Genomic DNA, 17,347 nt, shown 5'->3' with positions numbered 1-17,347 from the left:
ACATTTTGAGTAACGAAAATGTTCTTTAAATATACTCACTTGGCTAAACAGTTACAACGGTTAAACACATTTAAGAAACTTTGTGTAAAAATTAACTTTATTCAAAATATAAACTCTTGGCCTGAATTGGACTTAAGGAACAGAGATAATCATCTACGCATTACGCAAGCCGTAAAAATTCTCAAAATCGAACCTTACTAAACGGTGATTTTTTAAGAGCTTGAGAACTTTTTAAAAAAAAAAAACGCATAAAATTTGCAAAATCTCGTCGATTCTTTATTTAAAACGTTAGATTGGTCCATGACATTTACTTTTTGAAGATAATTTCATTTAAATGTTGACCGCGGCTGCGTCTTAGGTAGTCCATTCGGAAAGTCCAATTTTGGGTAACTTTTTCGAGCATTTCGGCCAGAATAGCCCGAATTTCTTCGGAAATGTTGTCTTCCAAAGCTGGAATAGTTGCTGGCTTATTTGTGTAGACTTTAGACTTGACGTAGCCCCACAAAAAATAGTCTAAAGGCGTCAAATCGCATGATCTTGGTGGCCAACTTACCGGTCCATTCCTTGAGATGAATTGTTCTCAGAAGTTTTCAATCAAAATGGCCATAGAATCGCGAGCTGTGTGGCATGTAGCGCCATTTTGTTGAAACCACATGTCAACCAAGTTCAGTTCTTCCATTTTTGGCAACAAAAAGTTTGTTAGCATTGAACGATAGCGATCGCCATTCACCGTAACGTTGCGTCCAACAGCATCTTTGAAAAAATACGGTCCAATGATTCCACCAGCGTACAAACCACACCAAACAGTGCATTTTTCGGGATGCATAGGCAGTTCTTGAACGGCTTCTGGTTGCTCTTCACTCCAAATGCGGCAATTTTGCTTATTTACGTAGCCATTCAACCAGAAATGAGCCTCATCGCTGAACAAAATTTGTCGATAAAAAAGCGGATTTTCTGCCAACTTTTCTAGGGCCCATTCACTGAAAATTCGACGTTGTGGCAGATCGTTCGGCTTCAGTTCTTGCACGAGCTGTAATTTATACGGTTTTACACCAAGATCTTTGCGTAAAATCTTCCATGTGGTCGAATAACACAAACCCAATTGCTGCGAACGGCGACGAATCGACATTTCACGGTCTTCAGCAACACTCTCAGAAACAGACGCAATATTGTCTTCTGTACGCACTGTACGCATTCGTGTGGTTGGTTTAATGTCCAATAAAGTAAACTGAGTGCGAAACTTGGTCACAATTGTTTGCTCACTTGGTCGATTATTTAGACCATAAATCGGACGTAAAGCGCGAAACACATTTCGAACCGAACACTGATTTTGGTAATAAAATTCAATGATTTGCAAGCGTTGCTCGTTAGTAAGTCTATTCATGATGAAATGTCAAAGCATACTGAGCATCTTTCTCTTTGACACCATGTCTGAAATCCCGCGTGATCTGTCAAATACTAATGCATGAAAATCCTAACCTCAAAAAATCACCCTTTACAACACTATAAATTTTACTTTTTAAATACAATGAGATGTAATTAAAGAAGTTTTTGTTAAAACCTTGATTATTTAGTTTAAAAGTATTGTATTGTGACAAAACTTGTCAAAGGCTTTTCAAAAATAAATAATAAATACGCAATCGACTTGTACACGTTTTTTAAAAACATCTAAACGTAAGAACGTGAAGTTAAATAAATTAGTGAACTATACTGATTATTGCATATAATTGAAGAACAGTGAAGGGAAAGCACATTACATACAATCGTCTCGAATAATTTCGGTATTTAGTTATAGGCACATAGGAGACCTTTTAAGAGGTATTGTTTTGTAAAAACATCACACTGCAAAATCAAAACTAGCATATCCCATTTACCAGGGCAGGCAAATCAACGATAGACCCAATCTTCATATTCATTATTTACGAGTCTCGAATGGATCTTATGTGATTTGGTTTTCAATTGTTAGTACGATTATTATTGCATTTGTAACTCGATGGCTGTGTTCGTTGAGTAATTGTGCATTTGAAATCATTTGTTTTCCATTGGGGAAAAATCAATCTTTCACTATTGATATTATTTAGTTTTGTTAATGAAAATTGACTAACTGGGCTTACTTTTGAGAAAACAATAGAAAAGATAATTAAGTTTTTTTATGTTTCTACCAAAGGCTTTAAAACCACATGTTAATGTAGAAGTCTACGAACGAACCACCTCCTTGAAGTTTTTATTTTATGTTTTTTTGGAATTTATTGATAAATTATTCAGGCAAATATTCAATTGTATCAAATTTCAAATATAAAAACTGGACTTTTTTTTGGCAATTTCTCACTGTACTATATATGGAACACCAATAAAACATGGCTACTGAAAAAAATCCTGGCAGAAGCTAACGAATTTTAAGTCGGGAACCACCATCATTTCACAAACTGATCTGAGCTATTTCAAACATACATAGGTACAATTTTCTGAGACGAAGTTTCGCTATCACGTTATTTTTCAAACTTGTCCTGTCCTAAAGCACGAGTGAAATAATGGTTTTTTCCTATAGGGCACTATTTCAACAGGTAGTCCCAACCCAACTGCTTGAATATGCGGACGACATAGACATTAGCGTCTAAGTTGTACAACTTTGGACATGCTCAACGCGTTGGGCTTTAAGTGAATGAAAACAAATTTATGTTGTTAAAAAAGAAATCCTTATCCGTCCATCACCTAGGAAAAAACCTTACTCTTGGTATCAGTAAGTTCAAGGCAGTAAATGAGTTCAGTTCACCTACTTCGGAACAAACATCAAGCCAAACCCCCTAGCGAATCACTTCGGTTTTGCCAATCAAATGGGCTCAAAACTTCTTTCTCGAAAAACAAAGTGCATGATTTAAAAAACTTAAATTCATCAGGTCTACTAATAAGAGCTATATCAAGATGTGGATGTAGTCCAAAAAGCTAAAACACTGATTCGGCTATATCGAGCGAATAAACAACAAAGCTACAGCCAAGAAAATATTCGAATCACAGTCCTGAGGATAAAAGGATTTGACATGTATTTCAAGAGCTTCCTTCTGTCATGAAATAATGCAAATCAAGTTTTTCGGATTTTGTGTAAAATTGTAGGTCCCCTTTATTCATCTCGAGCGAGCACGTGGTATGATAAGTCACCAGGCCTTAGTTTTTGTTTACCAGCTCTGGCGCCACCAAATATAGTTATTGATTTTTATTTGTTGTGAATAGTGACAACTTTTTGTACCACTTTATACAATATGTCAATGAACTATAAGTTCCCCATGATATTGTTTCCGTATGGATCCTTTGCATACGAATAAAGAGCAGAAAAAACACTAATTACTTTCAAACTCAGGCTAAGAACCTCGACAGATAGACGCCTATAACAAAACCAAAAAATAAATCCCTCGAATAAATTCCAAATATTCATCAGTTTTTTAACTACTTTTTTTTATTTTATAGAACACAACTCATTTGTTTCAATTTTCTCCCTTTTAACACGATTCTATATTCATGTACATGAAAAAGTTAAAAAAAAGAAGGAATCATCCAAAAAATAGACTTTTCCAAAACAAAAACATTGAACACAAAAAAAATAATTCCTTCCGAACTTTCTGGAACATTGCCAATTGGAGCATTGCCTTTTTCACCAGATTGCACCACCACGTCCTCGTTTTTGCAGATGAACAGAACATCATGCATTGCACACACACAAACACACACAAAATACAAGAATAACTTGCGAAAATGAAATCAATAAACCAACTGGTATAAAAAGTGACACTATTCAACCCCAATTAACAACCCCCGAGCTTTAATGGCCCACATCGCTATTTATGAATGTAAATGTAGAAATAGTCCCACAATTGCTTACATTTTCGCATTGGAATTTAATTGTGTTTTCCCATGTTTGATTCACATTGGGGTATTTAATGAAGAAACATTGATTAAATAATTTAATATTTGTTTGCAAACTGTCATCGGGTTGTAATTATTTAACGAGTGAAAACCAAATTGTACTCGTAAGTATATAGAGCAGACTAAAGGCCAAGTCTATTAGCGTGATAGTTCAAGGTTGGTGAAAAGTGATTTTTGACAGGGCAGGAAGGAAAAATAATGATGAACCATTTTGATATAAGGATTTCTAATTTCCGTTACGAATAACTTCTGCCAGCTGTCAGGTTAGGTTAGGTTAAGGTGGCTGCGGATTCAGAACCCACGTACTTAGGCCAAACAAAAAGTCCCATATTGTGATATCACACGAATCTAGAGAATGACTTCTTACTAGTCGAACCATTTTGAGCTTTTTATAAAGCGAAGAAGATATTTGATATACTGGGATTATCAAAAGAGTAGTCTTCCAGATGAAGCTACGACTTAGTGAAAGAGCAGGGCAAGTGCAGAGGAGGTGAGAGATTGTTTCATCTTCTTCTTCGTCCATACAGCTCCTGCAGAAGTCATTTGAGGCTACACCAAGTCGTATTGCGTGTCTGCCTATAAGACAGTGTCCCGTAATTATACCCATTAGGAAGCTAATATGAAGTCTGCTTTGAGATAACAATTCTTTATAGCGCTTTAGGTCCAGTGAAGGCCTTATGAGTTTTGTTTTGCGCATGTTGGTAAATTGTGCCACCTAGAGTTTGCTATCGCAAAAGCTGTTTCTTTTAGCAGAAGTTTACCTGTAGCTATCGGTATACCTATCTCCTCCCTTTCAGGTGAAATAGGCATGTCGGTTCCATTTTTAGCGAGCTCATCGGCTCTACAATTTCCTGTGATGTCTGTGTGGCCCGGCACCCAACATAGGTGAATGTTAAATTGCTGCGCCATCTCCATAGAAGACGATCGACAATCGAGGGCCGTTTGAGATTTGGTTGAGACACCGTCAAGAGATTTAATAGCAGCCTGACTGTCAGAGAAGATACGGATATCAGAAGTTGATATCACGTTTTCTCTTAGCCAGGAGAGAACCTCTTTAATCGCTAAAATTTCCGTTTGGAAGACACTACAATAATTATGGAGGCAGAATGAGATGCTTAGATTAAGCTTTTCTGAGTACACACCACTAACTCCCTCATTTGTCTTACATCCATCTGTATACAAATTTTTCCTCCACCATGTTTCACTGTTTTAATAGTGTACCGTATATCGTATGCTGCATTTTAGGGTCTTCGCACATATTCTCGACGACCCTTGGGCCCAAAAAGGACGACTTTGCTTTCACCGCTAAATAGATCATTCCTCCATTTCTCTTTTGCCCAATCTCTATGTGCTTTAACAAACTCCATTATCTTTGCCACATGTCTTTTCGTCAAGAATAGTACCTTGCGTGGACTTGAGGCTGGTAACTTCGCTTATAAAAGACTTCTTCGTATTGTGACAGCGCTAACAGACAGTTGAAGTCCATTTTTCATTTTCCTAGAGCCTATGGATGGATTCTGTTTTGCTAACTGAACAATTTTTCTGTCAGTTCTTTCAGAAGTCACCCTTTTTGGGCCTGACGTTTTCGGTTTATTTTGCCATTTTAAGGCGTTACTGACAATTTTAGCTTAGCAGCCTAGGATGTCTGGAATATTTTGGTAGGTTTTTCCCTCCAAACGCAGTTTTTAAATAAGATTTCGAATCGCTTCGGTGCAGTGTCTTGACCGTCCAATTGTTTATTTTTGAGCCAATATTTATTAATTTTTTATATACTAGTATGTTAAAAATACTTAAAACTTTAAATAGTAAAATATTTACTCACTAAAATTTAAAAAAAATTGAATTTTTAACCTTCTTAATTATAAAATCAAAAGCACTGCTATTTTTATGAACACCGATATCCAGAGAGTTTGAAATAATGGATGTTCACCGGGAAAAGTAGAGTATAACTTCAAGCTAAAAGTCTCTAATATGAAAACGAAAGACCGCTAGATGCAAGTAGCATGTCAATATTTTTTGTAAGAATTTCCGTTCTTAAAATAATTGACAACCTAATAAAATGTGATCAGCACTGCTATTTTTATGAACCCAACTGTTACTTTTTGCGGATGCATTATCAGCCATTCACGCAAAAGTGCACCCCGTCACAAAAGATGACTTTTCGGCGAAAATTGGGGTCCTCTTCCAAACGATTCAAAGCCCAGTCAGCTAACAAACGGCAAGGCTTTCTCTATAGTCATAACCTTTGAGCTCCTGAATCAATTGGATCTTGAACGGGTTTAGGCTCAAGTTCCGACGCAAAATTTGCCAAGTTAAGATCTGCGGAAGGGCGAATTCTTGGGCACGTTCTACTGTACACTTTCACGAATCGCGGCGATGTTCTTGCATTTTTTGAACGGACGCGTGTTGGCTGCTTGTTTACTGAACCGGTTGTCTCAAACTTTGGCACCAAACGTATAAGAGTCGACTGTAAAAGGCTATCACGTCTACCGTCAGTCGTATAACTTGCCATGATGATTTGGCATACAAATAAGAATAATAAACATAAGATTTTAAAGATGTCACCAAAACAAAATGGCCGCCAATTTAAAAACCCTATATATATATAATGAAATAATAACAATAATAAAACATCTTGTTGGAAAACCCTATAGAACAAAAAACATAGGCTTCTTTACAAAACTGTGCGACGATTTGTTGCCAGTTTATTTTTTTTTCTGTTTCTTGCGAAGAGTTAAGCAATCATTCAAAGGTTAATTATGCGAGCATCTTGTCATAAAAAAATGCTTTTGACGAGCTCGGTTTTGATGCAACACTGTAGCCTCTTATTCACACATAGTTCGTGAACTCGTTACATATACAAATTACTCGTTATTATGCATCCGCAATCTTTATAGCTCTGAACAGTTCCATTTCTTATAAGCCTGAATTGAAGCATTGTGCACAGCCCTGGATGGGACTCAATTCAGTGCTAGTCGGTTGTAAGCACTTTTTAAATACCAAATCGATACATTTATTTTAATTTTTTATATTTCATTGCTCGTAAACTTTCTCTATGATTCTAGAATAAAAGTAAAATACAGTTTTATTCTTGACATTAATATGGCAACTCACCTCTCGGAGTTTCAAATACGCCTTTTCAAAAAAAGAGTTAAAAATTAAAAGGTCCGTTCGCGTACCTTCCTAAAACAGTCTGATTTTACGAAAAATTACAAAATTTAACTAAATCCTGTTTCCGTACTCAAAAATTTCGTAGTTTTTCGTAAAAGGGAGCGCGTTTACGAGAGATTAAAATATTTCCCCAACCCCTATAAATTTTAGCCCAAGACATTTCTTTCGGCTGATTTTTGAATAGTGTCAAATTTTATATAACTTCAAATAAATAAAATAAATTGCTCGCTTTTGCTATCACTTATAAAAAAATTAAAAATTCTTTTCCAAAGACAGCAACAAGATTGCAATTTTCAAGCTTCAATTAAACCAAGTTTTTTCGTAAAAAAAATGGACCAACATGATGTTGCTTAATGTTGTCTTGGTTTATCCATTTACAAAAAAAAAATTCCAAACACTGAAACGATGATGTTTGAAAATTTATATTTGTTTGACATTCAAATTGTGGGAAAAATTTGTAACTTTACCGTTCCCTTACTTTTTGGTAGTTTTGCCTTTGTGTGAGAGAATTTTATCCCAACTCTTTAAATTATGTCTTTTTACGAATTTTAGTGCAGAAATTACGCGAACGGACCTAAAATTAGAAGTGCGAGTAATTTTCAGTTGTCAATTAAAAAAAAAATGGCGTTTGAATAACAGATTTTCAAATAAATTAATCAGCAATTTTCTTTCTATTTAACAGATGATGAAAGCTGAATTAATATTAAAGAGCCAAAAACATTATACGGGTTATCCATTTTGCGAGTTTTAAAGTAAAGGGCTGGAATTCAAAATCTGTCAAACTAAATTGATAAACCATTTTTCTGAATTGCTTAACTATCGCACAAAGACTGTCATCGTCAATTCGGAGCGTTATGGTCATATGATAACCGACTTTTTTTGCCTGCTATGAAGAATACAACTTGGAGAATATGTACTTTCAATAACACGGCGCCACATGCCACACAACTCAAGCGAATATGGCTTTATCGCAAGAGACATTTCTTGGCCGCTTAATTTTAATTTCTCATCGTGGGGATATAAACTGGCCACCAAGATCATGCGATATTTACAAATAATATCAACGCTTAAACTTTATAATACAAAAGAAATATCATGAAAAAAAATATATTGTATGTAAATAAATGTTCACTTTGGAAACCGAAAAATGGATAACCCTGTACCTGTCTATTGAATGTGTTTTTTTATTATTTGCACTTATACTTTCTGTACAATAATATCAGCCCTATTCTGCTATTCATTGGGAGAATTTTTTCTTAAATTTTCTTTAAATTTTCACATTCGAAGTAAATCTGTGTGTGTCGGTAACGTCGGTAATACTGCGCTGTATTCTTCTATTCACGTGAACACATTTATTCTATCGGTTCAGATCCGCATAAGAAATGTAGCGGATTTTTCATTTGATGTCTGGTTTGTAAATTGTTGATAGCAAAATGTAAGTAAAAACTAATTTATTGCTTTATTTAAAATATTTTTTTTTTATAATTAAAAGATTAATATTAAACGACACACAAGAAACAATTTGCAACAATAATTTCTGTAATGAACTTAAATACAGATATTACAAAAAATAATGCAAAACATCAACCCGAAGACCTCCACGAATTTTGGAATAGCTTAAGAGACAGGCTCAACCTCCTAGGACCACCATGAAAGATGTGGCTGAGTTTTTTTTTTACTTTCTAACATTTCTCCGAAGCTCTGTTTGAGGATTCTTTCATTTCTCTGTTTACGATTGGCATAAAAAGTCCAACACCCTCCATTTACAAAAATTACACAAATTAAACAATTGGATTGATTTAACTTAATTTTTGTATGAATCAAAACAATTTATCCAACATTCTTAAGATTGACACATGAACAGCTGTTTACGTGAATGTCAAATTGGTGTAGGATAATGTAGTTCACCCGATGGATGTCAGAATGCAAAGGCAGTGAAAAAGAGAATAACGATTTAATCGAATATACGATCCACGTGAATAGCAGAATAGGCCTGTTTTTATAAATATATATTACATTGAGCTATTTTCACTTGTCAAAAATCATTTTAAGGACATGCGTCAAAATAAAAAAATGGCGTTTGAGTAGCAGATCTTTTTATAAACTAATCAATCACCTATTTTCTTTCTATTTTGACAGATGATTAGAAATGAATAACTAACAGTTCCAATCGAGTTCCATGCGCCATAACAAACAATTAATTTTTGACGGAAACCTGAATTTACCCATTGAAACCTCTGTAAGAATAACGTTAAGCAGTATTCACATGAGCGCGACCAACGAACGAATTACAAAATGTGAGTTTATATACAAACGTTTGAAGACATATTTCCACATAAAGTCTTAACAAAACTATAGTTTCTATTTGATTTATGATGCTTACTTTTACTTTTCAATATCATATATTAATAAATTTAATAAAACAACTTTATTCGTTGCGAAAAAAATTGTAGTTGATACGAACTGTCAACCTTTATTTGCGTTCCACATTATCCACACTCGCAACGAATAAAATAATAGGACGTACTTTACCTACAAAAATAATTCTTGCTTTGGTTTCGGTGGTGAATGGTGTTCGGCTGTTCTTGGCTGTGGCTCCTTGTCAAAATTCATTCGCAACGAATTAAAAACTCTCATGTGAAAGAAATGTCAAAATCGACGAATATTCGTTTATTCGTTGGTCGTGCTCATGTGAATATTGCTTTAACAGTCGGTCATTCACCTCCTAGTTTTCAAAATTGTAATTAGACGTTCAATTTATTGTAATCGTGTCATGCGTCAAAATTAAAAAACACGATATTTGAAAAGTGGGTCAGCCATTTTTTTTTTCTATTTTGACAGATGTGAAGAACTGAATAAACATTAGGGAATCAGATTATGTATTAATACAAATGTCACACAAGAGGTCGGTAAACACATGTGTTACAAACGAGGAATAAAAATTAACAATTCCATATGCTACATTTACGCCCCCCCCCCCCCCCACAAACTAAAAATAAACATACTTTCTAAGAAATCAAATATTCACCAAAATATAAATCCAACAAAATAAGAAGCGAAGAGCAAAAACCTTCTCAGTTTGAAACAATAATGGAATTCAATCAATATCAAGTTCAAATGCGGTTAATAATTCCGTTCATCCCGCTTAGATGTACACAGACCTTAACTACAAACCATATGCGTTGCAAATGAAGCAATTTAATCGCCCCGAGTGCTGAGACTTAGAAATATATCACCGCGCACCACACCGTTTACCGCATCACATCGCTTCGCAACGGATATAATAAATTAAGACCGCACAAAATAACGATGCAAAATTCCCGTCCCGTAATTTTTCAATTTTCTCATTGAACTAGAAAGTACTTCTATGCACAATAATGTGTGTATGGCGTATTCACAATAACACAATACGCCATGCCAGTTAGTTGGTTTGGTATTTGACAGTCGCTCGGATCGGGACGAACGGACAAACTAAACTGCGTATCATATATCTTCTATTCATCCTATCATTCCAAACCATCTCATTGCCATGGAGCTACGTTTCTGAAACCATGGTGGCGATGATGGTGGATCTATTATGGCGCGGATGGAATTGCAGATGATGGAAATGGAGATGGAGATAATGAAGAGAAACAGTTACTGCCACCTTTTGTGTTGTTGCGTCTGGCTTGGCTTTTGCTGTACCTAACCTACCTACTTACTGTACGCGGTGACCTACATTACGAGGTGGCCCATTGCAGTAACCGTGGCATCGATTTTCTGCTTCGCATGCAATTTACAAAAACACAACAACAACAAAACACACCACACACACACTTTGCTCTACTTACTCCTTGAACCGTTGTTATTATTATGTTCTATCCACAAAATTATTTAAGTAGGTAACACCTTTAGCTGAAAGGGTTGCACTTGTAATGTTATCCAAAAGTTTACCCAGGCAGCAGCTAACAGAAGCAGTAGAGTGCTTTACACGGCGCGGCGGAAATGGCGGACAACAAATTCGGATCGGTTCGCGTGAGATAACGGCTGCACTAAAACTGCACCCGAAATTTCTATGATGCGAAATTATTGTGACGAACGAACGTTCTCCATCTACGATATTTACGATATGACGCCCAAAATCATAGAGAGAGACGAAGATATTGAGAGAGTGTGACAGAGCTATAAAAGCTTTGGATTTCTGTAATGTTTTCAGCGATGCGCAAAATCGTCATTAAACAAAAACACAAACATAAAGTTTCGGTTCACGTGCTGACGCTGCTGCCTGGCAGTCCACAAAAAACCTCACTTCAAAATTTCTCACCACCCATGCCACCTGTCATGTCCTACCACACACCCAAGCCTGTTCTAACATAAGCTCCGGGAGTTGTTGCTACTCCCGCAACAAACGAGAAGATGGGGAAGGTCAACAAGTTCTTGGGTGTAGAACCGACAGACCGACGACGACGACGATGTTCTTTGTTTTTGTTCATTTTATTTTCTAGGGGGTGTAAAAAAGGGTAATCATCCGAACGTGCTTCTGTGTCAGCTTCCGGTGCAATTAGCAATTTAGTTACTATGCGATGATGTGAGTGATGATTCTATAAACAGGAGAGAAAGCGAAAGAGGGATGTTCAATGTTCTTTCATGTCACGAATGCTGAGGGCTGGGGCTCATTTAAATATTGTCATTGGTGCTCTTGCTCTGTGAAAGTTCATTTCTTTATTTTCAGCGATGTTACGAGTATGTTATTGTTTTGTTCATCTCTGTGTGTGCTTTCGGGTAAAGAGGGGGTGGTTTTTGAGGGGTTTGAGAATGCTAATGCAGCTAAACATTTTATTCGACTTGCATTTAAAGGAATTTAGTTCGTGCTTGTGTCAACAGTCAGATTGGCCGAGCGGTCTAAGGCGCCAGATTTAAGCTCTGGTTCCCTCTGGGAGCGTGGGTTCGAACCCCACATCTGACATTACTTTTTTTGCAAGCAAAATAATGACTGATATGCCAATATTAAAGGGATGTTGCTGTCCCCAAAAAAAACAATTCAAATAAGCTTATAAGTTTTGACCAACAAGCCTCGGATACGGACGGATTCACTGTTGACAACCCACGCAAACGAAATAAGGATAACGAACTTCGGATCTGTACGTGGAATGTTAGGTCCTTTAACAGACCACGTGCAGCCAAACAACTAGCGGTAGCCCTAAACTGCTGCAAGGCAGATATTACCGCCATCCAAGAAATGCGATGCGATGGACCGGGCAAACGCAAATTAAAAGACCGCGATATATACTACGGCGACTACTGCCGTGAACAAGGACAGCGTCTATTTGGGTGTGTATTTGTTGTTGGAACTAGACTCAGGCAAAAAGTCTTGAGTTTCAACAGTGTGAGCGAGCGCATCACGACAATCCACATCAAGGCTAAATTCGCCAACATAAGCCTAATATGCGCGCATGCCCCAACAGAGGAGAAAAATGAAGACACCAAAGACATATTCTTCGAGCTCTTGGACAAGACATATGAGCAGTGCCCTGGCTATGACATTAAAATTGTCTTAAAAGATTTTAATGCCAAGCTAGGAGTGAAGATATCTTTGGTAGCACAATCGGGAGATAAAGCCTGCACGACAACACCTCCGACAACGGATTCAGGCTGGTCGATTTCGCTGCGGGACGAGACGTTCTGGTAGCTAGTGAGCAGTTCACACATCTCAATATTCACAAGAGGACATGGAAATCTCCTGATCAGTCCTATGCTTCCTGCATTAAGCATTGAAAACCAGTGGCAACATTGCCTTGCAGCCATCAGAGATGCCGTCTCTGAAGTGCTTGGTTCCACACGGCCACCACAGCAAAACCCCTAGTTTGACGACGAATGCCGGTAAGCGCACGCAGCGAAGCATACAAAACGGAGCTGTACAGAAGGACCAGAGCTGCTCGCGAGCTCTACGAGCAGAAGAGGAGAGAGGAACGACGGCTTCTTAGATGGAAAAAAAGAGAGCATGAGAAGCGCGCGATCGACAGGAATGAAGTTCGTAAATTTTACCAAAAGGTAAAAAAAACCTCCCAAGGGTACCAGCCACGAACCGAAGCCTGTAAAGACGATCAGGGGAACATCGTAGTAGAACCGCAGTCCATGCTGAGAATATGGAAAGATCACTTCTCCAAATTATATAACGGCGATGACGAACCGAATTCCGCTGTAAGGGAGATAGAACCACTCAACCTCGGCGACGCAGATCAACAATTCCACCTACCCGACCTTGACGAAGTGAAGATAGCTATATCTAAACTTAAGTCAAACAAAGCTGCTGGAGCTGACGGCATCGCTGTCGAACTATTCTAAGCAGCAGGCGATGACTTGGTAGGGAGCATGCCCCAACTCATCTGAAAAATATGATCGGAAGAATGCATGCCCGATGAGTGGAATCTCAGCATAGTGTGCCCGATACATAAAAAGGAGACCCTCTAAACTGCCCCAACTACAGAGGCATCAGTCTCCTTAACATTGCGTATAAGATCCTCTCTGCCGTATTATGTGAACGTCTGAAGCCATTCGTCAACAACCTGATTGGTCCTTATCAGTGTGGCTTCAGACCAGGAAAGTCTACTATCGACCAAATATTCACACTACAGCAGATCTTGGGAAAAACCCAGGAGCTTCAAATCGATACCCACCATCTCTTCATCGAATTTAAAGCCGCGTATGACAGCATCTATAGGGAAGAGCTCTACCGAGCAATGTCTAGTTTTGGCATCCCTGTCAAATTTATCCGTTTGTGCAGAATGAAGATGGAGAATGCACGCTGCTCTAAAGGTTTTAGACAAGGCGATGCACTGTCATGCGACTTCTTCAACATCGTTCTGGAAAGAATTGTGCAAAACACAACCGTCAACACTAGAGGCACAATCTTCCAAAGGTCCATCCAATTACTCGGATACGCAGATGATATTGACATAATTGGAAGATCAAAGCGTGATGTCAGTGGAGCGTTTTTGAGCATTGCGACGGAAGCGAAGAAGATGGGTTTAGTGGTCAATGAGGGTATATGCTGTTATCGAAAAAGGACACTGAACGACGGCGTCTTGGACAAAACGTCACCATGGGCAGCTATAATTTTGAGGTAGTTAAGGACTTTGTCTACCTAGGCACCGCTATAAACACAGACAACGACATAAGCGCTGAAATCAAACGAAGAATAACTCTTGCAAATCGCTGCTTCTTTGAACTTAGAAGGCAATTGAGAAGTAAAGTCCTCTCTCGAATATTTAAAGTCACTTTCTAAAAGACGCTCATCATCTCGGTTCTCATTAATGGCGCTGAGGTGAGAATAGTAACGTCGACATTAGTTATAGCCGATACGCCAATGCCAGTATGGGAATCAGGCCCATACTGACAGGCGACATGTACAACGGTCCTAGAAGAAAAGCAAAAACACTCTATATAAAGATATAAATCCTCGGTAGACATCTTGGTTTGCCTACAAGCTAAACCGGAAATCAACCTCATAAACTTTTTCATAGTGTGCGTGTAATTTCTCCTCTAATTTATTAAATTTCCCCAAAAAACTCAGTAAGTGTGTCTATGTATGCGTGAATACACGTCAATTTTTCTCGTTGAATTCGTCCACATTACAAATACAACAATGTAAACAAATGGGTTTTGGAGGGTGATACGTACGAAGGATTTATATCTTTACTAGAGTGTTTTTGAAGAAAAGTCAAAGTCTAAAGGTACATTATTGTTATGTCCCTTATACTTACAATATTGACAGCAATCCAATAAGGGCATCGATTATCACGCCATAAATTATCGTGGGAAAAACTAGTAGCATTGCGAAATCTCCGGTACATTATAGGGCTGAAGGCAATACTGTCACGTCACACGTACTATGCGCGCTTGTGTTACAAGCAAAGATTATGGTACCATACAGTATAGTATATAATCACATATTTATAGGAGTTGTTGCAGTAGGAGTAGGAATACCACAGATAGTTTTTTAGTATGGGTCTTCAGGCCATACACTTCTTTCCGTGTACTTGTATGTCTCAGCCATGTAGAGCGAATGGACATCAATGCTTCAGCCCGAAAGTAATTCGCAGTAGAGAAAGAATGCGGCTGAGGCAGCTAGCTAGGGACTGAGTTGGCTTATGCCCAGGTCCGTTCTGGGCTGTAGCGCCAGGAAGTAAGTTATGAGATTTCCGCGCAAATGTCATGCACACATTTAATCATTTTATGAAACAGCTGTTCGCTTTGACTTGTTGACAAATCAAAATGGCTACCGAGGATTTGCATCTTTTTTATGTGTTTGATTGATACAAGATGCGCCTGTGGCGTTATTTCCTTCCTTTATTTTAAAACAAATTGGATTTTTCAGAACTATCGAAGGAGAACAATTAAGTCATACATTGTTTTAGCAAAACTTTATCAATTTCCGCAGCACAAGCAGTAAAAGATCTCAAAAGCAAAATAAATTCCAGATTTTGAAGCTTTTGATTCTTTATTAGTAGTCTTAGCATAATTTTATAAAGCCTTTAGCCTGTGGTAAAGGGGCTCTATCTACCAATTGATTGGAAAAAAAATTTCAAATCAGCCCAGATGTTCCTGCGAGTGGTGTGTTCAAACCAATAAACAAGTAAACTCTTCAGAATTATTATATTAGTATAGATTGAAAATTCTGTACTAATTTACTTAAAGCGGCCCATAGACACCGCACATGTGCACACACCGATGCACTGGAAAATAGTGTGGCATTCTAAAAGAATTGGAAGAAAATTCACCGGAAGATTTTAAAAATTTTCTCAGAATGAATTCCGAAACTTACAAATATAATTGAATCAATCATAAAAAAAAGAAACAAACATATGCGGGACGCAATCTCTGCAAACGAAAGGCTATCTGCCACATTGCAATTCCTCTGATTTGAAGACTTGAAGAACTATCGTTTGTCTAGGGCTAGACGAATTGTTGAAAACGATTTTTAAATATTTAGATTTGTTTTTTTATATTCGCTGGATTTGATTTGCCAGCTTTCTGGAAGTTCTCTATACAAATCTATAAAAGATCGCCAGAATTCACAATCCCGAATTGCCATTTTATTAAAACAACTTGCTACGCACCACACTCAACAACGATTCACATTGCAACTGAATAGTAAATGTGAATTTGTACTTATTTACCTGATACTTGATTAAATATTTAAAATACAACTCATCCCAAGTACCAGTTTCGACCATATTTATCTAAACGAGTAGTCCGAACAGATGCAGCGTCTAGTGACTTACAACTCTGAATCATTCATGTGTGCGAGTCATATCATTTAATTCCCCACAAAGGCTATTCTATTCTCTTCTATTCCATTCTATTCTATTCTATTTTATTCTATTCTATTCTATTCTACTATTCTATTCTATTCTATTCTATTCTATTCTATTCTATTCTATTCTATTCTATTCTATTCTATTCTATTCTATTCTATTCTATTCTATTCTATTCTATTCTATTCTATTCTATTCTATTCTATTCTATTCTATTCTATTCTATTCTATTCTATTCTATTCTATTCTATTCTATTCTATTCTATTCTATTCTATTCTATTCTATTCTATTCTATTCTATTCTATTCTATTCTATTCTATTCTATTCTATTCTATTCTATTCTATTCTATTCTATTCTATTCTATTCTATTCTATTCTATTCTATTCTATTCTATTCTATTCTATTCTATTCTATTCTATTCTATTCTATTCTATTCTATTCTATTCTATTCTATTCTATTCTATTCTATTCTATTCTATTCTATTCTATTCTAGTCCATTCTATGTGAATTACATTCTACTCCATTTTTTGATATTTTATAGTAGGTGCAAAGAAAAAAAAGTTTGTCAGATGTGGGGTTCGAACCCACGCTCCCAGAGGGAACCAGAGCTTAAATCTGGCGCCTTAGACCGCTCGGCCAATCTGACTGTGCAGGGCCCTTGAGATAAGAACTAAGCACATCAATATATCGACCTAAGATTGTTTGGTGGGGGGAAGGGGGCGTGGCCGAAAAAGATAAAGATTGATTAAAGTATCTCTGGTTGTTAATGGTTAATTGATATGTTCAAATTTTAGTATCTAATCAATAAATCATTTAACAATCAAAAAGTTCAATACATATTGCTTCAATTTTTGTTTATTTTCTTCTCTGTACTTTGTTTTATTGTTTATGAATATTTGATTCACTTGCTGAACTTAATCCTTATTTGTTTTTATCTTTAGAAACTCTCAGAGCTTTTG

At 36.9% G+C, this 17,347-nt stretch overlaps 1 protein-coding gene and 2 non-coding genes across 4 annotated transcripts in view; 1 reads left to right on the top strand and 2 right to left on the bottom strand.

The window, feature by feature from the left end:
- LOC129953624 (myosin heavy chain 95F) overlaps positions 1-11,125 on the bottom strand; it is a 98,721-nt gene extending 87,596 nt beyond the window's left edge. The window contains exon 1 of one of the 2 annotated variants that reach the window (XM_056066863.1): positions 10,920-11,125. In XM_056066863.1, coding sequence (XP_055922838.1) covers position 10,920 — 1 coding nt within the window. In that variant the 5' untranslated portion in view covers positions 10,921-11,125. The remainder of the gene's footprint in view (positions 1-10,919) is intronic. The other variant, XM_056066864.1, reaches the window with a different exon arrangement.
- An 826-nt stretch (positions 11,126-11,951) lies between these two features.
- On the top strand, positions 11,952-12,034 carry Trnal-uaa (transfer RNA leucine (anticodon UAA)). Its single transcript has one exon. It is a non-coding gene; the product is annotated as a tRNA-Leu (tRNA).
- Positions 12,035-16,951: 4,917 nt separating this feature from the next.
- Trnal-uaa (transfer RNA leucine (anticodon UAA)) lies at positions 16,952-17,034 on the bottom strand. The gene has a single exon. It is a non-coding gene; the product is annotated as a tRNA-Leu (tRNA).
- Between the last annotated feature and the right edge of the window lie 313 nt (positions 17,035-17,347).

Source organism: Eupeodes corollae, chromosome 1, assembly GCF_945859685.1.
Source record: "Eupeodes corollae chromosome 1, idEupCoro1.1, whole genome shotgun sequence".
Lineage (NCBI taxonomy): Eukaryota > Metazoa > Arthropoda > Insecta > Diptera > Syrphidae > Eupeodes > Eupeodes corollae.
Note: the sequence above shows the minus strand (reverse complement) of the source record. Positions and strands in the feature narration are given on the sequence as shown.